Raw genomic sequence first — 18127 nt, 5'->3', positions numbered from 1 at the left:
TGAGGGATGAGAAGGAGCCATTCTTGTATTCTGCGCAGTGCTTACCAGCACACTCGTGAGGACGTATTTGAACAAAACAGTGTGGGAGGGGAAGGGACCACCAGAGCTAAACTGAACCAGAGAGAGCGTGTGGCCCAACCCTATCATTTTGCAGAAGGGAAGACTAAGGCATAGGAAGGTTAAGTGACTCACCCGAGGTCACACAGCAACTAAGTGGCAAGGCAGAGATTCAAGCGAGGTCTGTCGGCTTCTAGAGCCTGATCTCTTAGCCCCTGTCCTTTGCTGCTGTCCTGCTCCAGGGCTCTGCTCTCCTCGCTGAGATGCCTTGCGGAGTTTTGCTCCCATTCCTGTTCAAGCTCGCTTGTACCACCCACCCCTGCAGGGCTGGGGTGATGGGGAACACCTGCCCAGCCGCCGTTAGGCCTCCTACCCTTGAACACCGAAGACAGGACAAAAAGCAAGAGAGGCCACACTGATTGGGTTGGGGGAACGAGAATACAGCACCCCAGACCCAAGTCGAAGGGAGAAATGTTCTGCCACCAGGTCACTAAGACTCAGCTTGCACAAGGGTTAGAAGTGACTCCCCCCTGGAGACTAAGTGTAACATCCCAATTCCAGAATCAGGTTATTTTGCACAATAGGCAGCTAAATCCGAACATAAATTAACCAGGGTCCCCGTTCCTGGAGAATGTAATAATGCCCAACATTTTGAATGGCTGGCAGGGAGCCGTTAAGATGGGCACGTTCAAAAGCTTCCTGCACGCAACCATGGGGTTGGATCTGTGAGCAAGACATATGTAGGCAGGACCCTCTCAGGAAACTCCCACCTGCCTGGCCCACCAATGGGTGTCCTCTGAGCCTCTCAGAGACCAGGCCGGATGTAACTTGGGTCCCCAGTGCCCGGTACGGGGCTGGGTGCTCAGTCCATGACTCAGTCCGCTGACTGAGGGAAGGACGCCATCTTGTCTGGCTTCTGCTCCAAGACACCTCTCTCCATCTCTTCCTGCCAACTGAAATTGTTGCTTCAGGCCTTCAGAGCAGAAGCTTCCCACAGAGTCTAGGAAATACCCGTTCTCCTGGCTTCCAGCAGGGACGGACAAATGGTGTTGGCATATCAGAGGAGCTCATAAAGTACTGGTTGAATTAATGTCCAAGGAAGTCCTTGGAGACCTTCAAACAACAGCAGTAACGATACAAGGTACATCTCCAGTCATCCTCTGCCTAATCCTCTGGAAGGTGGACAGGCCTGTTGCTGGGAGAGCCCTGGGTTTAAATTCTGCCACTTGTGGGCTGTGCAATCTCAAAGGAGTCACTTGACTTCTCCAAGCCTCTGTTTCCTCATCTGTAAAATGGGGACAATAACTATATCTTCATCCTGGGACTTGAGGTGAGATTCAAAAGCAGTAGGTACGTTAGACTCTCAAAATCCGTCCTGCTGATTCTAGTGCACAGCCGGGACTGAGAACCGCTGGGCCTCGGGGACAAGCCCGACTCCTGATGTCCGGGCCAGGTCTCATTCTTCTTCTAACACGTGCCAGTGGGGCTACCGGGTAGCTGCCTAAAGCTTCGGCGGGCAAGGCTCTGCTCCCAGCTCTGGCCTTCCCGCGGCCCGGATCTGGAGGCGGCAGGCAGCCCGGGTGGAGGGCGGCAGGAAAGGGGCGGTGCACCTGGGGAGGCCCAAGTGGTTAATCAGGCCGCTGGGCACAGTGCCTGGTCTCTGGAATATTCATAAGGCCCCTCCAGCTGTGCCAGGCAATCAGGGTGCTGATTGCTCCCCCATCTGCGGCTTAACATTCCACTCCAGAGAGGAGAGAGCTAGCAGCTGAATGTTAACTAGGGAAACAACAGGCCCCGGCCTTCCCAAGAGCAGCCCGAACGAGAGCCCCGGGGAAGACAAGTGCACTTCTTCAAGACCAGCCAGCCAGCCGGAGCGTTTCTGTTCCCCAGGTCGGGGGCTCTGCAAAGAGCCGCACCTTCGGAAAGCAGGAAGCTGGCCTCAGGTCCGGCTCCCGCGCTGACCCACGGGAGGCCCGTCTCCCCAGCCTTGGTTTCCCCACCTGTGAAATGCGGATGGCTCAACCCACCACCCAGGAGGACCGAGTGTCAGATTTTGTTGGATTTGAGCACTGTGCAAAGGCAAAACATCCGCACGGCTGTCGTTTGGAGTCTCTGTGGACGTGCCTCCCAGCCCGGGGAAAACTTTTCCATCACAAATGTTGGCATCTTAGGCAAAGCCGGCTTCGAGGGAACCTGAACAAAGGGACAGCTGGAGCCTCCCTCCGAAGGCTCAGTCTCAGGGCAGGGATCTGGGGGGTCCCGGGTAGTGCTATTCTCATTTGGCCCGAACCTCTCAGAGAAGCAAGAAGGGAAATGGGAAGGACACCTGATAGCAGACGGAAAAATTCAGAAAGGAACAACAACAGCAGACAATGTTCTGTGGCTTCCGGTTGGCTCGGGGAAAATCGCCTGGAGTCATTTGGTGTAGGGACAAAAGTGCATCCCCAGGAGTCCACAGCTCATAATGAACGCTCAAAGCAATGATTAGGGTCCGCTAAGAAAGGGCCAAAATCTTTTCGGTGTTTGTATTGAAAAACACAGGAAGCTCTTTGTAGAGAGATTTCTATCAAACTGAGGGAAAAGAACCTGGCGCTAAAATAATAGAACCTTCTTCCTAGAAAACTGGCCAACGTGGAACAGCTCATCTCTACTGCTGACCGATAATAAGCGGGTTCTGAATTTGGCATTACTTTTATGGTTGGTAAGCCCTGTCCCCAGACCAGCTGGGCTATGCCTGTTGGCTCGACGTGGCCACCGTGGGCAGGACATGGCAGGCCTCTGCCCCGATTCCTAAGGAGCCACTCTTTGGGTGTGGAACCTTGCTCCACATGGTCTCAGACACCCAAACTAAGTGAATCCCCCGGATCAAAGAGTTGCCTCACCCACCCACCCCACTGCCACCCCTCGCCCTCACTGTCTTGTTAGCCTTTTCACCAGCAAGCTCTTAAGCGTGTGTAACTCTGGGAGAAAACATTTGCAACAAACATAATGGAGGGCTGAACTGAGCTCCTCTCTATAGCCTCTCAAACCTCAGGGGCTCCCTCTTTACGTCAACAAATTGCTTTTACTGTTTTTTTTTCTGAAATACAAAACATTAAGTGTTCACCTAAAAAAAATTAAGAAGCTATAGCTATGGAAAAAGAAGAAAATGAAAGAAACTTCATGATCCCAATACTCGGAAATAACCATTATTATCCTTAGGTGTATGTTCGCCCAGTCTTTTCTGGATGATAGATAGAAATTTTCTTTTTTTTCATTTTAAAAGATTTATTTATTTATTTGAGAGAGGGGGCGGAGGAGAGAGAGCACATGCGAGCAGGGGAGGGGCAGAGGAAAAGAATCTTAGGCGGACTCCCAGCTGAGCATGGAGCCCAACACAGGGCTCGACCTCATGACTCCGAGCTCATGACCTGAGCTGAAACCAAGAGTCTGACACTTAACCGACTGAGCCACCCAGGCGCCCCACGTAGAAATTTTCTGATGGGATTAATTATATTTTATTATATTTTACCTTTTTACCTTAACAGTATGTCATAAAATTTTCTCTCATGAAATATTCCCCTGCATCAGTGGTTCTCAAAGTGTGTTTGGGGGTCCTGGGGGTTCCCAAGACTTTCAGGGATTCTGTTGGGTTGAAACAATATTCCTAATAATACTAGGACGTTATTTGCCTTTTCACTGCCATTCTCTTAGGAGCGTAGAGTGGAGTTTCCAGAGGCTGCGTGCATGGTATTAAAAAAGGCTGAATGCAAAAGTAAACACGCAAGTCTTCTTATATATACATATATAACATGCCAATCTCCTATTAAGCCAGACTAACTTAAAGAGATTTGCAAAAGGGTAAAACAATGCCTTTCTTCTCATTAATTTTTTGTGTTTTGGAAAATAGTTATTTTTCATAAAAATGTTTTTTGGGAGAACATGAAATGGGTTCGTTAAAGTTATTTTTTTTAAAGATTTTATTTATTTATTTATTTGAGAGAGACAGAGAGAGCGCTTGCACACATGTGTGAGGTGGGAGGGGCACGGGGAGAGGGAGAGAATCTCAAGCAGGCTCGGTGCTAAGTGCGGAGCCCAAAGTGGGGCCAGATCCCACAACCCCAAGATCACGACCGGAGCCAAAGTCAGGAGTGGGATGCTCAACCGACTGAGCCACCCAGGCGCCCCTGATGTTATTTTAAATGAATTAACAAATAGATATTTTTTAAAATCCTTTTTTTAAATTTTGATTATGCCAAATATTGATATAGAACCCATCTAAGTAAAAGCTCTTTGGCATCCTCAATACTTTTAAAAAGTGTAAAATGATTCTGAGCTGAGCACTTGGGAACAACTGTTCTACATCATCAATTTTGATAACTGCTTAGCATCCCTTTATGTGGACGTCCCCTAATTCTTTCACACATTTCCTTATTGATAGACCTGCAGGTTGCTTCCAATTTGCATTATTATAAAAGTGCTGCACGAACCATCACGCACTTATGTAAAGTGAAAATCTATTGGATTCAGAGAAAACAACAGAAACCAACTGCTAGAGTGAGCTATCACCCCGGTCCCTAGCACTCAAATTAAACACAATGTATCACAAAATGTGAACAAATAAAGTTGAAAAGCTCCGTATGCATTGGCCATATATGCATGTGTTCAAATACACTGTTTATCTCTATGCAGAGTCTCACACTCTGTAGAGTACCTTTTTCCCTGCTGTCCCTGAAATGTTTACAAAATCTGATCATATTCTAGACTAGTGCCACTGATAATATAAAACTCTTTGATACCATTACAGAAACTGAGAAGAGTTTCAAAACTTTTAAGCAATTTGAGAGAGAAACTTTATCTCTGTAGAAAATAAATTGTAAAAAAAAAAAAAAAAATGGAGTACTAAAAAATGTTACAAACATTTTGGGTATACTTGAGAATATTTCTGTTGGATAGATTTCTAGAAGTGGAATTGCTAAGCCAGGGGACATGCGCATTTACATGTTAATAGTGCCAGGTTACCTGTAAATTTGATGTAAATACACCAAATACACCAAGAATGTATTTGGGCACCTGCTCTCTCACACACTCAGCGATACCAAAGATACTCTTTTAAATCTTTTCCTATTTTAGTAGGTTAAAACACATATTTTCATCTTTTGTGAACTGCTTATTCATATCCTTTGCCTGTTGTTGTTTTTTTTTTTTACAGGGTTCTTTTGCTTATTGATTTTTCTGGAACGCTTATCTATTTTGGACATGGATCTTTTTTTCTGTATCAGTTATGGGGTTTGCTTTTAAGTTTCCTTACATGTCTTACTGTAGTATGGAAATTTTACCTTTTTAAAAAATTTGTTCTAATCTATTAATCATTTCCTTTATGGTCCTGGGATTCTTATCTTGTTTAGAAAGCCTTTCCTCATTGCATGATTTAAAAAATACTCTCTTTTCCTATAATATACTTGTAGCTTTTCTTTTTCTTTTCTTCTCTCCTTTTTTCTTCTTTCTCTTTTCTTTTAATGTTTAGACCTGTAACACATCTGGAATTAATCGTTACAGCGTGAGGTACTGGCTATTGACCTTTGTAAGCCACACAGTGGAGTATCACAGGGCAGCAATGGACTTGAGCCCCTGTATGGACCAACCCACACGTGGGTGGGGACCTGCTGTGGCTGGAGCTTAGCTGGTCCCCAAGGTAGATAGGTATCTGAGCCCATCTGGTTTGAGAGGGGAGACAAGCTACATTTCAGAATCCTTCCGAATGTGTTAGAGCTGCTGTGGGCATTTATAGGCCAAGGCCATGAGCAGAGCTAATAGATTTTCCCAGGAAAATACCCAAACATCTTTAACATGCTATGTGGTTCACGAGGAGCTTCCATGTCTACCATCCCACTCCATACCAATATCACGCATGCAGACGGAGGATTCAGCATCCTCGTTTTACTATTACAGGAAGATAAGGTGCAGAGAGGGTAAGTGACACGCCTAAGATCAGATGGCTGGCAAGTGGCAGAGCCAACTAGAACCCAGACCTCCTGCCACCAAGGCCATGGCTCCTCAGACCTCTCTGTCCATCGGGCTCTGTCCTCAGACCTCTTGGTGTCACTGCGGCTGTGCCCCCTTTGGTGGGAGGGAGGCTATGGCCTAAGGCTTTCTCAAATCTGTGTTCTCCCACTGTGGGTAGGAGAGACTGGAAAAATCCATCCTCCACCACCAGCTGACGGTAGATTTCGAGAACTAAGGCTTCCTTCCGCATGTACCTCCTCCTCCCCTGAGCGGTTTGGCGGAGGGTGGGAGTGGAGATGAGTCAGGCTGGGAAGGGAGAGCTCAGCCATAAACAAGCGAGACTGACAGCGAGCACTTTCCCTGAGGCGCGTGACCTCCCACGGGCCTCCAGGGACTCTGCCTGAATGCAGAGCTTCAAAATTTCATGATCTAGGCTTTGCAGATTTAATTTGCTATATTCACAAAGGCAGCCACAGAAGGGGGAAAACCTTTATCTAGGAAGTGGGGATGAGAGGGAAGGTAAATTATTTCCAGCCTCTCAGTGGGGAACTCGTTATGTTTTTTTAATGAGTGTGTAATTTCTGCAGATGCCCCGTGTGCCTATGGCTGGGTCCTCATCCCTTCCAGCTCCGCACCAAAAAGGACAACCCAGGACACAGAATTGCGGAGCGGGACCCGGTCTTGGAGATCACCTGGAGATCAGATGTTCCAATCCCGAGTGTTAATGGGAGCCCCATGTATCTGAAGGGAAGTGACTTGTCCAACTGCAATCTTTGGGGAAGTTTTGGGAACAGATCTCAGGTCTGTTGGATCCTGGCCTGCGCTTGTTCTGGAGAATCTCAGGAAAACACTGGGGAGGGCACAGCCACCGGACACATGATGAGACAGTAAAAGGGTGGGGGGGGGCACAGAGAGAAACAGAGGCTATAATCCCAACAGTGACCAAGGAGGGCTTCTCCCTGCTCTGGACAGCTGCCGGGGCTAGGGAGGTGCGGGTCCTACCTGCTCCAGGGGGATGACCAGGAAGGAGCCACCTCCCGCGCTCTCGGTGACAATGGCCAGGAAGCGGGCATTGACAGCACAGAAGTGGTTATCGTGCACATTTTTCGTGATGGGGATACCATCGAAGCAGTGCTCCCGGTTGGCCACCTTTCCGTAGACGTTCCGGAACTTGGAGCTGCGGTACTGTGGACGCCAGGACATCTGTGAGGGACCAGGAGAGACAAGGGTCAGGCAGGTCACTGCTTCCGGAAGGGCCTGGGCTGGGCACTGGGGGGAAGGAAGTGGAGAGAGGGGAGGAAGCCTCCAAGAATGCCAGGCCCTCTGTGGGCCCAGCCCTGTGCTAGAGGACTTAACTCTCTTAATAAAGTCCTACAAGAGTGAAGACTGGCATGAGGGCACTCATACATTTCCTGCCTTTGGTGCACACTCCCATCGCACTTCCAGAAAACATGGAAGGTCCTTTCACTTGCTAGGGACATGGCATTTGACAGAGCAGACCACCCACCCAACAACACGTATGGGAAGCCTCCTGCATATCAAAGACTGTGCTCAGTTCAGTATGGGAGGTACAGACAGAGGAGGCTGGGAGGCCACAAAGGCAAAGAACACTGCTGTTGGTGAGGATGGGGGGATGTCCCCCTTTCTGTGCAGAGACAAACAACCATCCATTATCATCCCTCCTCTGATTCTCTCTAGAGCTTCTAATCCACAAATGCACCCTCAGAAATCTCTTAGTCCTATATATCATCATCATCATCATCATCAGGCACAGAGAGGTTAAGTCACTTGTCCAAGGCCACACAGCTCATAAGTAGAGCCCTGAACACAGGTCTCCTGCTGGAAATCTGAGACTCTTTCCTGTGTCAGAATACCCTTTGGAGCAAGGTTTCTCAGTGTGTGGTCTAAGGATCACCTGTGTCAACATCATCCGAGCCTTGCATGTTGTTTGTGACAAATGCTGATCCCTGGGTCCCGGTCCAGATCTACTGAACCCAGTATCTGGGGGGTGGGGCCAGAAACTAACATTTTAATTCTGCTTTTCTCCCACCTGCAGGAAATGCCCAGTGAAACAGAAGTGCATTGAAGTTTGAGAGCCCAACCCCCTCTCTACCCGCCATTGATAACACAGGTTCCAACCAAGCAACCAGTTGGCCCCTACTGCATGCGTGTCCCATGCCATGCAGCCGAGAACAGAGATGTGCACGAGGGGGACTGGAGGACCGCGTGGGCAGCCCACGATGGAGTCCAGCTTTGCTACAGGATGGCGCCTCCTAAAGGGAAGCCCTACAAATGGTCACCTTCACAGACGGAACCCGAGTAGGTGTTGTCCGGGTAGACGTGTCTCCAAGTGCGACAGGCCACCCGCCAGGACCCAGCCAGGGCCTAGCATACAGCTAGAGCTCAACAGCACTTTGCAAATGAATATGCTGCTGGCCCAACTTTGCCATGACCAATGCCTTCCCCTTCCTGCCAACTCTCCTGTTGTCTCCTACCGCATCTCGGGACAGAACGAGGCAGGGGTGATTTCCCTACAGGAAATTTCCACGGGAAGGAAAAACAAAAGGAAGCACCACTACGGAATCAAGACACCAACTCTGAGAATCTGAAAACAAAACTTTGCATTTGATTTAAATAAAGCCAGAAGCCCAGCTGCAAAGTTCTCTTCATTGAAGGAAGGAGTTCAGATCCAATAAGGAGGTTCTTGGAGTGGGGGGGGGGATTTCTCACCTGCAGACAAATCCTCTTCCCACCAGCCCCCCGGGGGTCCCCCACCCCCACCTTCTCCACTGCCCGGGGTCACTGTGCACCCTGCCAGGGGACTTCTCCCTGCTTTCCCTGCTCGCCACTCCTCCCTCCCTCCCCGCCTCGGCCCACACCGCCACCCACTCCAATCTGCCTGCTCTGGTCCCCGCCCAGGTCTGCCAGGACTATTCAGGACAAAGTCCTGCTGGACATGGACGGGAGCCCGGTCAGCACTGCTGGCTGCATGACCTCACGCGAGCCCCTTGCACATTCAGGGCATCAACTCCGCATCAGGATTACATCAGCGATGCCCAGGGTGGGGTCCCACGTGCTCACTCGCGATCCCCTTACACGGCACAGAGATGAAGTGTTTAATTTTAGTAGTTAGGTGTTTATTTTAATTTGCATTAGAAATAATAAAACTTGCATGCCAAATCCATGATTTCATAGATATTACTGCTAATAAGGCTAAATTAAAAAATAATGAATCAAATACAAAAAATACAGTATGAAAAATATAGTATAGACCTGGCAAAAATTCAATCTGATATGGGAGTGTTAGGAATTGCTCTGTTCCTTCCAGGTACAACATTCTAGATTCCACAGTTCCCACGAAAGAGAAAGAAAGAGAAATTCTACCTCCTATTCTTTGTTGGTGCATTCCCAGCCCGGAAAGCCTTTACACCTCTTCCCTGCCCAGCCCACCCTTAGCCTTGAGGGCCCAACTCAACTCGACTCCACAGCCCCAGACTCCTCAGAGCCCCTGGACAGCCAGCACCTCTCCCTCAGGGACTAGTCTCCACTGTGTTCCCGTCTCTCTCTTCCCAGGAAGACAGTCTCAGCTCCATGACGGCAGGTGGTGACCCCAGGACCTCTGAGCTGGACTGCAGACTGGTCTCTGCTCTTCCTGGGCAGCCCACATGAGTCCCAGATGCCATGGGGAGACCTGCTGGGCACCCAGCCCCTGACAGGTCCAGCCCCTCTCCAAAGGGAGCCCCCCGACCCAGGGGGAGACAGCTGGTGTGGTTCAGCCTCCCCCAGCACACAAGGCTCGGGGAGCTACTTCCTAGCCCACATCCGGTGAGCCGGACGACAGTTTCTCTTTCCACTGCAAGCACAGCCCCTGGCCTGGCACCTGGGATGGGCTGAGCCAGGCCTGTCGATAATGGCCCAGCACTACACTCCTCCCCAGTGCAGGCTTCACTGTAGGGTCTCATGGGTGCTGTGAGGGGAAGGGTAACAAGAACCAGACTGGGAGCCATGTGGCCGCAGATGCAGGGCCATCCTTGCTGCTGCCTAGCTGTGTGACTTGGGCAAACCACTTAACCTCTCTGAGCTACCTCCATCTGCTCTTACATAAAGGAGGCTAATAATCCCCACTACCTCCAAGAGTGTGGAGGAGTCAATGCCAAGATGCCGTGACATGCATAGCACAGGCCTGGCACCCCTCTGGATGCTCACTTAACAGAGCGGAATATGAGGCAGGAGAGGAAGGGCTGGGCTTTGTGCAGCCCCCCAATCTCTACTCCCTGCTTATTCTGAATCCCCCAGAGGCCTGCAGGTTCAGGGGTGGGGCCTGCGCCCAGGTCCTCAGGGCTTCTAGCCTGGGTCTGCCATGGGTGGGGGGATCCACACGGGCCTCCGGAGAAATGCCTAGTTCCAGAGCTCCGGTAACATTGAGACCAGCTGACCTGACAGGCTCTCCGGAACCCTCCCTACAACACCCATATTTCCCTGGGTGGAGCCCACTGGCGCTGGATATACCTGGATCAATCTTCCCATCTGACTTCACCTCTTCCTCCTCCATCTCTCCTCCACTCTTTCCCTACTCTCTCCCCCCACCCTTCCTGCATTGTCCCCCCTCTTTGCCCTTTCTTCCCCCCACCCCATCTCCCCACTGCCCCATTCCCCAGAGCGTAGGTACACAAAGAAGCATTTGTGGTCAAGGCTCCTAGTAGGCGCACCTGTATTCTCCTTGAACATAACCCATTGGTGCCCCTCACAGCCCAGCATCCTGGGGGGCCTGAGCCCAGCCCTGGGGCGTGGGGCCTGCACTCAGCAGGCCTGTTCTTCCAGTGAGCCTACATCCTGAGCTTGGGCCCCAGCAGGCCCTCGACGATGCCAGCCCGCTTCCTAGGAGGAGAGTTTTTCCAAGGGCTTTGTTCTCAGCAAGCTCGCTGCTGGTGTCTTCCCACTGGTGGGTAGGCTGGGGCTGGATCTCTTAGCTGGGCCTTCGGAAGGGCCCTTGCCGATCGTGGTCCTCATCACTGGGCCTGCAGCCCCACCCCGCACGGGCCCACAGCAAGTGCACGGCAGAGTGCTGGACCCCGGGTTTCCACTCCCCACTCGGACTCCTGCTAACCTTGGAAAAGACGCTTTGCCTCTCTGAGCATCAGGTGCTCCATTTCTAAAATGAGATCCATAATTTCTGATTTTATGTGGTTGTTTGAGGAATCAAAATGAGATAACGTAGGTGCAAGTCCCATTCACGATGCCACCGCTGTTCCCGTGGGCCCAGGCCATTGAGGGGGCCCAGGAGAGCACGGGCACATATCGTGCTTTCAAATACGGAGAAGATAAAGCCCGTGCCTGACACGTTCGTGGTGGTCGGACAGTCGCTTGGTGGCAAACAGACTGCGGAACAGAAGTGCTATGGGGATGGGAGGTCAGGGAAGCGGGGGATCAGGGTGGGCTTCATGGGGGTGGGGGCCGTCCGCCTGTACCAGGCACCCAGAGAGCACGGGGCTGCACACAATCCCCGTGGGGGAGCTCCGGCTGTCCTTGTACAGGGTGGGAAACACCCAGCCCAACTTCAGATAGTTGGCGAGCACAGGGGCGACTTGAACCTGGTCTTTCTGACTCTGCAGCCCAGATCAGGTTTTCTCAAACCTTTTATTATGAAAGATTTGAATACATAAAAATAGTTGGGGGAATGGTAAAATAACCACCCAGCACCTAGGTTAATCGTCATTAACATTTTGCCACGTTTCTTTTTCTCTCCGCGTGTTTGAGCGCACGCGCGCGCGCACATGTGCATGCCTGTCTCTTTTTTCTTTTGTGGAATCATTTGAAAGGAGGTTGCACACATGACTCTTGTCTCCTATTACACCTGCATGCATTTCCTCCAAAGGAGGACAATTTCCTACATTACTATTATCACGTCTAAGAAAATTAACAATTCCTCAATCCCATCGAAGACCCAATCCATACACAAAATGCTCCAAAATGCCTTTTACAGCTATTCCATATCGTGAACAACCAGGACGGGGAGCCACGGGTTAGTCCCATGGGTTTCATTTGGTGGTGATCTCTCTTTTGCCTCCTTTCAATCTAGAACATTCCCATCACCTTTTTTTGGGTTTTTTTTGTTGTTGTTGTTTTCTTTCTTTCTTTTTTTCTTTTTTGTGGTATTGACTTTTTGAAGACACCAAGTCAGCTGTGTAATAAAACGTCCCAGCGACCTGTCTCGTGTTGCTTTGTGACACCTTCAAAGTCATTCCCGTATTCCCTGTAAACTTCAGGAGTCAGGTGTAAAGCTTTTTATTCGATTCAGGTGAAAGAGGACCCTGTCATTCATCGCTCGGCTTTGGTGGGGGCGAGGATGGAGAGGAGAAGGCAGAGAGAACGAGTCACATGCACCTGGTCCGACTGGTGGCAGGGAGGGATGGGCTGGGTGCACTGAGGGTCTGGAGGGCGGTGGACAGAAGGCTGGAAGGCCTGGGAGGCCGGATCAGGCACCAACACGCACTGTGGACCCAAGCAGGGCGACCGCAGGCCCAGAGGGCTGACCTTTCCACCCGCAGTTCCCAAGGGGCTGACTTCACTCTGAGATCAGCTGGCTGCGTGTGGGGGCAGGGAACAGAAAGCACTCCGCCCTCTGCCAGAGGAGGAGGCCATGCCGAGGCCGGGATGCAGCGGATGCCCAGACTTCAAAGCGAAGTCAGTGTGGCAGCCAAGAGATGACCTAGAACCTGGCCCTTTGCCTTTTACCCCGTGCCCCAAGCACAGCCTTGATCCTGGTGGGTTGTCCTAGCTAATTCTAGTGAGGGCGGGACACATACTCTCTCTCTCTCTCTCTCTCTGAACCTTTCAGGAACAATCAGCACAGACTGAGACACATTTAGCTCCCTACAAGGGAGGACTTTCTTAATGGTTACTGCTGCTTGAGGTGGTAAAGGAAGCTGCCTTGAGAGGTAATGAGCTTCTCATCCCTGGAGGGGTTCGAGATTCTGGTGGATGACCTCTGATCAGGGTGGTGTGGAATAATGGATGGGACCAGCCCATCTTCTGGCCCCAAGATGAGATCACAGAGCTCCTCTATGAAAGGCATTGTGTTGTCATAGAAAGGGGCGTGGGGGCCAGAGTGCCCAGCGAGGGTCCTAGTTCTGTCACCCTGGCCAGGGCAGGGAGCCTGATACCGTGGCAGCTGGGCGGTGGTGACCCTGAATGACAACCACTCTCATGGCAACTGCCATTTCCCCCTAGGGTGTCCCAAGGGCTGATTAGTGCTACTTATTCTAAGCTTTAGGTGTGTGTTTTCTCTCTCCTGTTACTAGCTTAGGGGTTACCTGATCATCCAACCCCTTCTGTGCACCCCACCCCAGGCCTGGTCCTGGACTCCTGTCTAGCAGGACCCTCACAGTGACGCCGGTTGAATAAACTCTCAGTATGGTGGCAGGGCGCGAGCCGAGGTCAGGCGCAGCTGCCCAGCTCCCCGGATGGGACAGGCTGGAGCCTCCCTCAGGAACCTCACCCCAGGGCTGTGACTTCAGCTTCCTGAAGTTTCGAGTTGCCTTCTCAAGCTGATGTCCCACTCCTGCCCATAGGATGAGGGTCTGGTCCTTACCCTCCCCCACTAGAGCTTCTGGGTCCATGCCCTTCCTTGCAGTGTTTGTCCTAGCAGTCATGCAGCCCGCATGTGCCCTGGGCCCCTTGTCGCCGGGAGGCCAAGGCCCCTGAATTCAGTACAGCTCTCCTTGCTGCGGACGGCACAGTATCTGCAAGGGGACCAGTTCCTGCAGAATGGCCCCAAGAAGCCCACCCATGTCATAGCCATGACCCAGTCTAGACAGCACCTCGTTCACCTCCCTCCACCCCAGCTGACCAATGCGCAGAGCTGGGCGGATACTATAACCTCATTGCAAATATAGCGCAGATGTGATGACTTCGAGGCTCAGAGGTGTTACGAGACTAGCCCGAAGTCCCAAGCTATGAACGTGCCAGAGCCAAGACCAGCCAAGACCTTTTGACTTAGTCTACTGTTCTTTCCAAGATAATACACATCTTCTCTCCCTTTGGCCTCTCCCTCAACTTGTATCCCTTCACGCCGGCTCCATATAACACAGGGCACGTTACAGAAGTGTCAAGAAACTATCGAGTAGGCAGCGTTTGGGAGTCAGAAAGAATCCAGAGGTCACTGTCTTGTAATTTGTTAGCTGTGTGACTTTAGACTAGTTACTCAACCTCTCTGGGCATTAGTTTATCTACCCATAAAACGCAAATAATGTCACCCGGCTCACCGGATGCAGTGAAGTGACCAAATCCAAAGTACCCCGCCAGGTCTCAGGCACAGGCTGGGCACGTGCCAAACACTAGTTCCAACCTCTCCCCTTGGCCTGCTGGGAGAGGCTCTGACCTCAGTTAAGTGTTTACTTGGGGAGGCCAGGATCTGCCAGGAGCAGGAGGGGGCTGGGCTGGGCTGAGGGTCAGGAGGAGGGAGGGAGAGGCTCTGGCCTCCAGATGTGCACAGCTGCTGGGCCGGCTCCCTGGCGGCCCTTCCCTGGGCCCAGCGCCATGCTGGTCTCCCTCTGAGGGGGGAGGGCCGGGAAGGAAGAAGCATTCATTTCGCAGCTGAATGGCCCTTATAGCCTCTTAAGAAATGGAGACTGTCTTTTTTCTCCTTTGAGATAATCACTATGTACACTCCACGTGGAAGCAAATTGTATCCTGTCCTCCGATCCTAAAAATGATTTATTGTGGCCAGCGGGTGCATTTTCTAGATGATGATGACTAAAATTCAGTCCTTTAACTGGAACACAAAAATGTACCAGGGCAGGTTTTTTTTTTTTTTTCCCTTGTCTCTTACTCAGGTGAGGGGGGAAGCTCGTGGCTACATCCCCGGGGGAGGGCTGTCAGCCAGGGAGCCCAGGAGCCCTGTGGCAGCCCATCGGGATCCGTGGGAGAGCCACTTTCTGTCCATGAGCTGCCAGAGGAAGGCTGACCTCTTCCATGTTGTGGGGATCACTAGCCGCATGACGTGGGTCAAGCCACCCTCCTTCCCCCGGCTCAGAGTCCTCCTCGGTGCAATGTGGGCGTCAACCGCACCCCTGTCCCGAATCTCTGTGAGGATGGGACAGGAGAGCACAGGGGGACGTGCTTTGCAAATGGCACGCGACTATAACAAGGGGCAGGTCTAGTATCACTATTCTCCTCTCATTTGACCACAAGGATCGGGGTCCCTGAGCGACAGCTGGTCACCGGCCCTCCTCCGTCTCTGAGCCCAGGGCTGGACACACGGGAGGGACCCAGCGCATGTTCCCAGACTGGAGGGAGCAGAAGTGACTGTTGCTCGGGGTCCTGAGAAGCGCACCAGGCCGGGCGGTCGTACTGACCGTTTCCTTCTCTGTGAGATTGAGGGCTACGGTCTTTCCTTTCAGCGGGGCTACCCTTTCTCTCAACAGAGCATCACTCAGACCTCCAAAGTGCACACAGGCAAAGGTGGAGATGCTTGTGTTCAACTCGAGAAGGAACCTGGGAGCACCTTCATGCAGTGGTCTGCGACCACACTGTGGAACCCTGGGCCCCTGTGGAGCCCAATTTGAGAACCTCTGGTATGAGGAAAATGCCAGAAACCTGCATTCCAGCTGGCGCAACCCCTCACTTGCTGGGGACCTTCTACCAATCCCTCCTTCTGCCACAGGAGGTGTTTGGGCCAAATGGCTCACCACACAGCTCCGCCATTTTGTGGTCTAGCCCAGGACACCAAGTTCTCACTGGCTTTCAGGACTCCTGAGAAGATGCTGTGGCCATTTGAGCAACTACCAGCACAGAGACGCTGGACCGCTTGTGTTCTCTCTGACCCGCACTCTGACTGCTGGATTTGCTGGGTTTGGGCTTCCAGAGAGTTCCGTAGGGCCTGCCCCGGAATCCTCCGCTCCCCACGGCACACCCAGTGTCAGCAGGGACCCGGGAGGCAGGAAGCTGGCTCACAGACCCTGCTCCACCGTTAGGCCGGAGCTCACAGCTCCACAGCAAGGCCGTGGTCAGGTGACCCATGTTTGTACTCTGACTCGACACCAACCTGGCATGAGGCCCCGAACCCGTGTGAGACCCTGTTCCTTTTGTCTGTGACGTGACCTGCTCAGGAGGATGCTGCTCCCCCTCCTTGCAATGCTTTGCTCACTTCCTGCAGGTCTTTTCTCAGAGGCGATCTCTCAGTGAGACCCTCCCCAGGCACGTGTCATTATCAACCACACGACGCATCTGACACATCTGGTTGTGCCCTTCTCCGGTAGGATGTCAGCTCCAGGAGGGCAGGCATTTCTGTCTTCCCTGCTCACTGCGGCATCAGCAATGCCTAAAACTATGCTCGGTACATGGCAAAGACTCAAAGAATGTACCTGCCAGTGGGTCTAGGGCAGGGGTGTGCTGGTAAATGGTTACCAGCCAGCTCGCTGAGGAAGGGGGCGCCCTGGTTGGTAGTATTTACCAGTTTCCGTGGTGTAAATGCTCTCACCATGACTGTAGCATCACTGGATGTGTAGCTGGTCCGGGATTAAACAGCAGTGGAAATCAGATGACGGAAAAAGAGGTAGAGGCCGCAAGGCAGACAGACCGATGGACAGATGGTGCGAGACTCCGTACGCTATGGGATGTTAACCACTTCCCTCAGTACAGTGTCTCTCAGATCCCTGGTCCTGTGCTTCCCTACCCTGACTGCACACGGGAATCATCTGAGGGGCGTGTTACGAAGGCGCGGATCCGTGGACGGCAGCTTTTGAGGATATCTGCTCTAGCCCCTCTACCTAGGAGTAGGCCAAGCGACACCGTCCCATGTGGTAGCTAGCTAGCTACATGTGACTGATTAATTAAAATAAAATCCAATTAAAAATTCAGTTCCTCAGTTAGACTAACCACATTTTGAGTGCTCACTAGCCATATGTGGTTAGGGGCTACCATATTGAACAGTACAGATTACAGAGTGTTTTCCTCCCTGCAAAAAATTCTATTGGACAGCACTGGTAGAACATTGATTAGCCCCCCAAAGTCACATCCTAGCAGAGACTAATCAAACTGAACCTCCATACCCAGTAGTTCCCAGCCAGGACGCAGGGGGATTAAAGAAGACCATGATCCGGAGTCACCCCAATGACTTTTTCTCCACCCCCGGCAAACGTGGAATGCCTGGGTTCCAGGCCAGCGCCCCCATGGATTCCCAGAGCCTCTTGTGCAAGCCTTTCTCGGCCATGAAAAGGGATCCCTCCCAGCTCTGTCCTGTCTCCCTTATGCTCTCAGAGCAGATCAAAGTGGGAACGAACGTGGTTGGGATGGCACCTTCTCAACAGCCTGCAGATGGGAGGATCCAGCTCCAGCTCCCAAGGATGCTGCCCACTGCCCATCACCCAATGCAAGTCCAGCCAGACATGAAGTCTATTCCTGGAGCAGGCTTCTGCCCTGAATCCCTGCAGTCTTTCCTGTTCTGCTGAGCAGGACTGGACACGTGAGGAGAAGGCTGCCGGCCTGCACTGCTCCGAGCTTTTCAGGAGAGTTTCCCACCTCCCTCAAGATGGCTGCCGAGTGGGGAAGTCTTTCCCGAAGACCCCAGGCTCTGTCCTGTGCTCTCCTTTTCCTGGCTCAGCACACCATAACAATAGCCAATGTTTAAGTGCTTGCTGTGAGCCAAGTATTTTATGTTCATTACATCCTGTAATCCTGATAATAACCCTAGGAAAAGATACAATAATAATTCCCAAGGACAGATGTACCTGGGCTTCTAAGGCCACATAAATGGAGGCGCTGGGTCTGAACTCAGGTCTGACACTTGGGCTCTACATTACATCTTTGCTCCCCAATCACACTGGATGGGATGGAGGGCAGGGACTAGGTCTCATTCTCCCTCATTTGTCCAGGGCTTATCATTAGGCTGAATACAGTATTGCTACATGTTTAGTAAATGCACGAACGAGTGAAGGGATGAGGACAGGAATAAGGAAGAGGGACCACATCACTTCCCCTCAAAGCCTCCAAAAGCCCCCTTGGCACTCCCAGATCACAAACCTTGCCCATCCCCTTCTGGAAATCTGCAGGATCAACAGCCAACTTGTAAGATCCGACCTGGGCA

The 18127-nt window shown here is 51.7% G+C and overlaps 1 protein-coding gene across 3 annotated transcripts in view; it reads right to left on the bottom strand.

The window, feature by feature from the left end:
• CORO2B (coronin 2B) overlaps nt 1-18127 on the bottom strand; it is a 125320-nt gene that overhangs the window by 53739 nt on the left and 53454 nt on the right. For all 3 annotated transcript variants that reach the window (XM_032416953.1, XM_032416956.1, XM_032416955.1), the window contains exon 2: nt 7045-7245. In XM_032416953.1, coding sequence (XP_032272844.1) covers nt 7045-7245 — 201 coding nt within the window. The remainder of the gene's footprint in view (nt 1-7044; nt 7246-18127) is intronic.

This window comes from Phoca vitulina, unplaced genomic scaffold (genome assembly GCF_004348235.1).
Source record: "Phoca vitulina isolate PV1807 unplaced genomic scaffold, GSC_HSeal_1.0 scaffold20, whole genome shotgun sequence".
In the NCBI taxonomy this organism is placed as follows: domain Eukaryota; kingdom Metazoa; phylum Chordata; class Mammalia; order Carnivora; family Phocidae; genus Phoca; species Phoca vitulina.
Note: the sequence above shows the minus strand (reverse complement) of the source record. Positions and strands in the feature narration are given on the sequence as shown.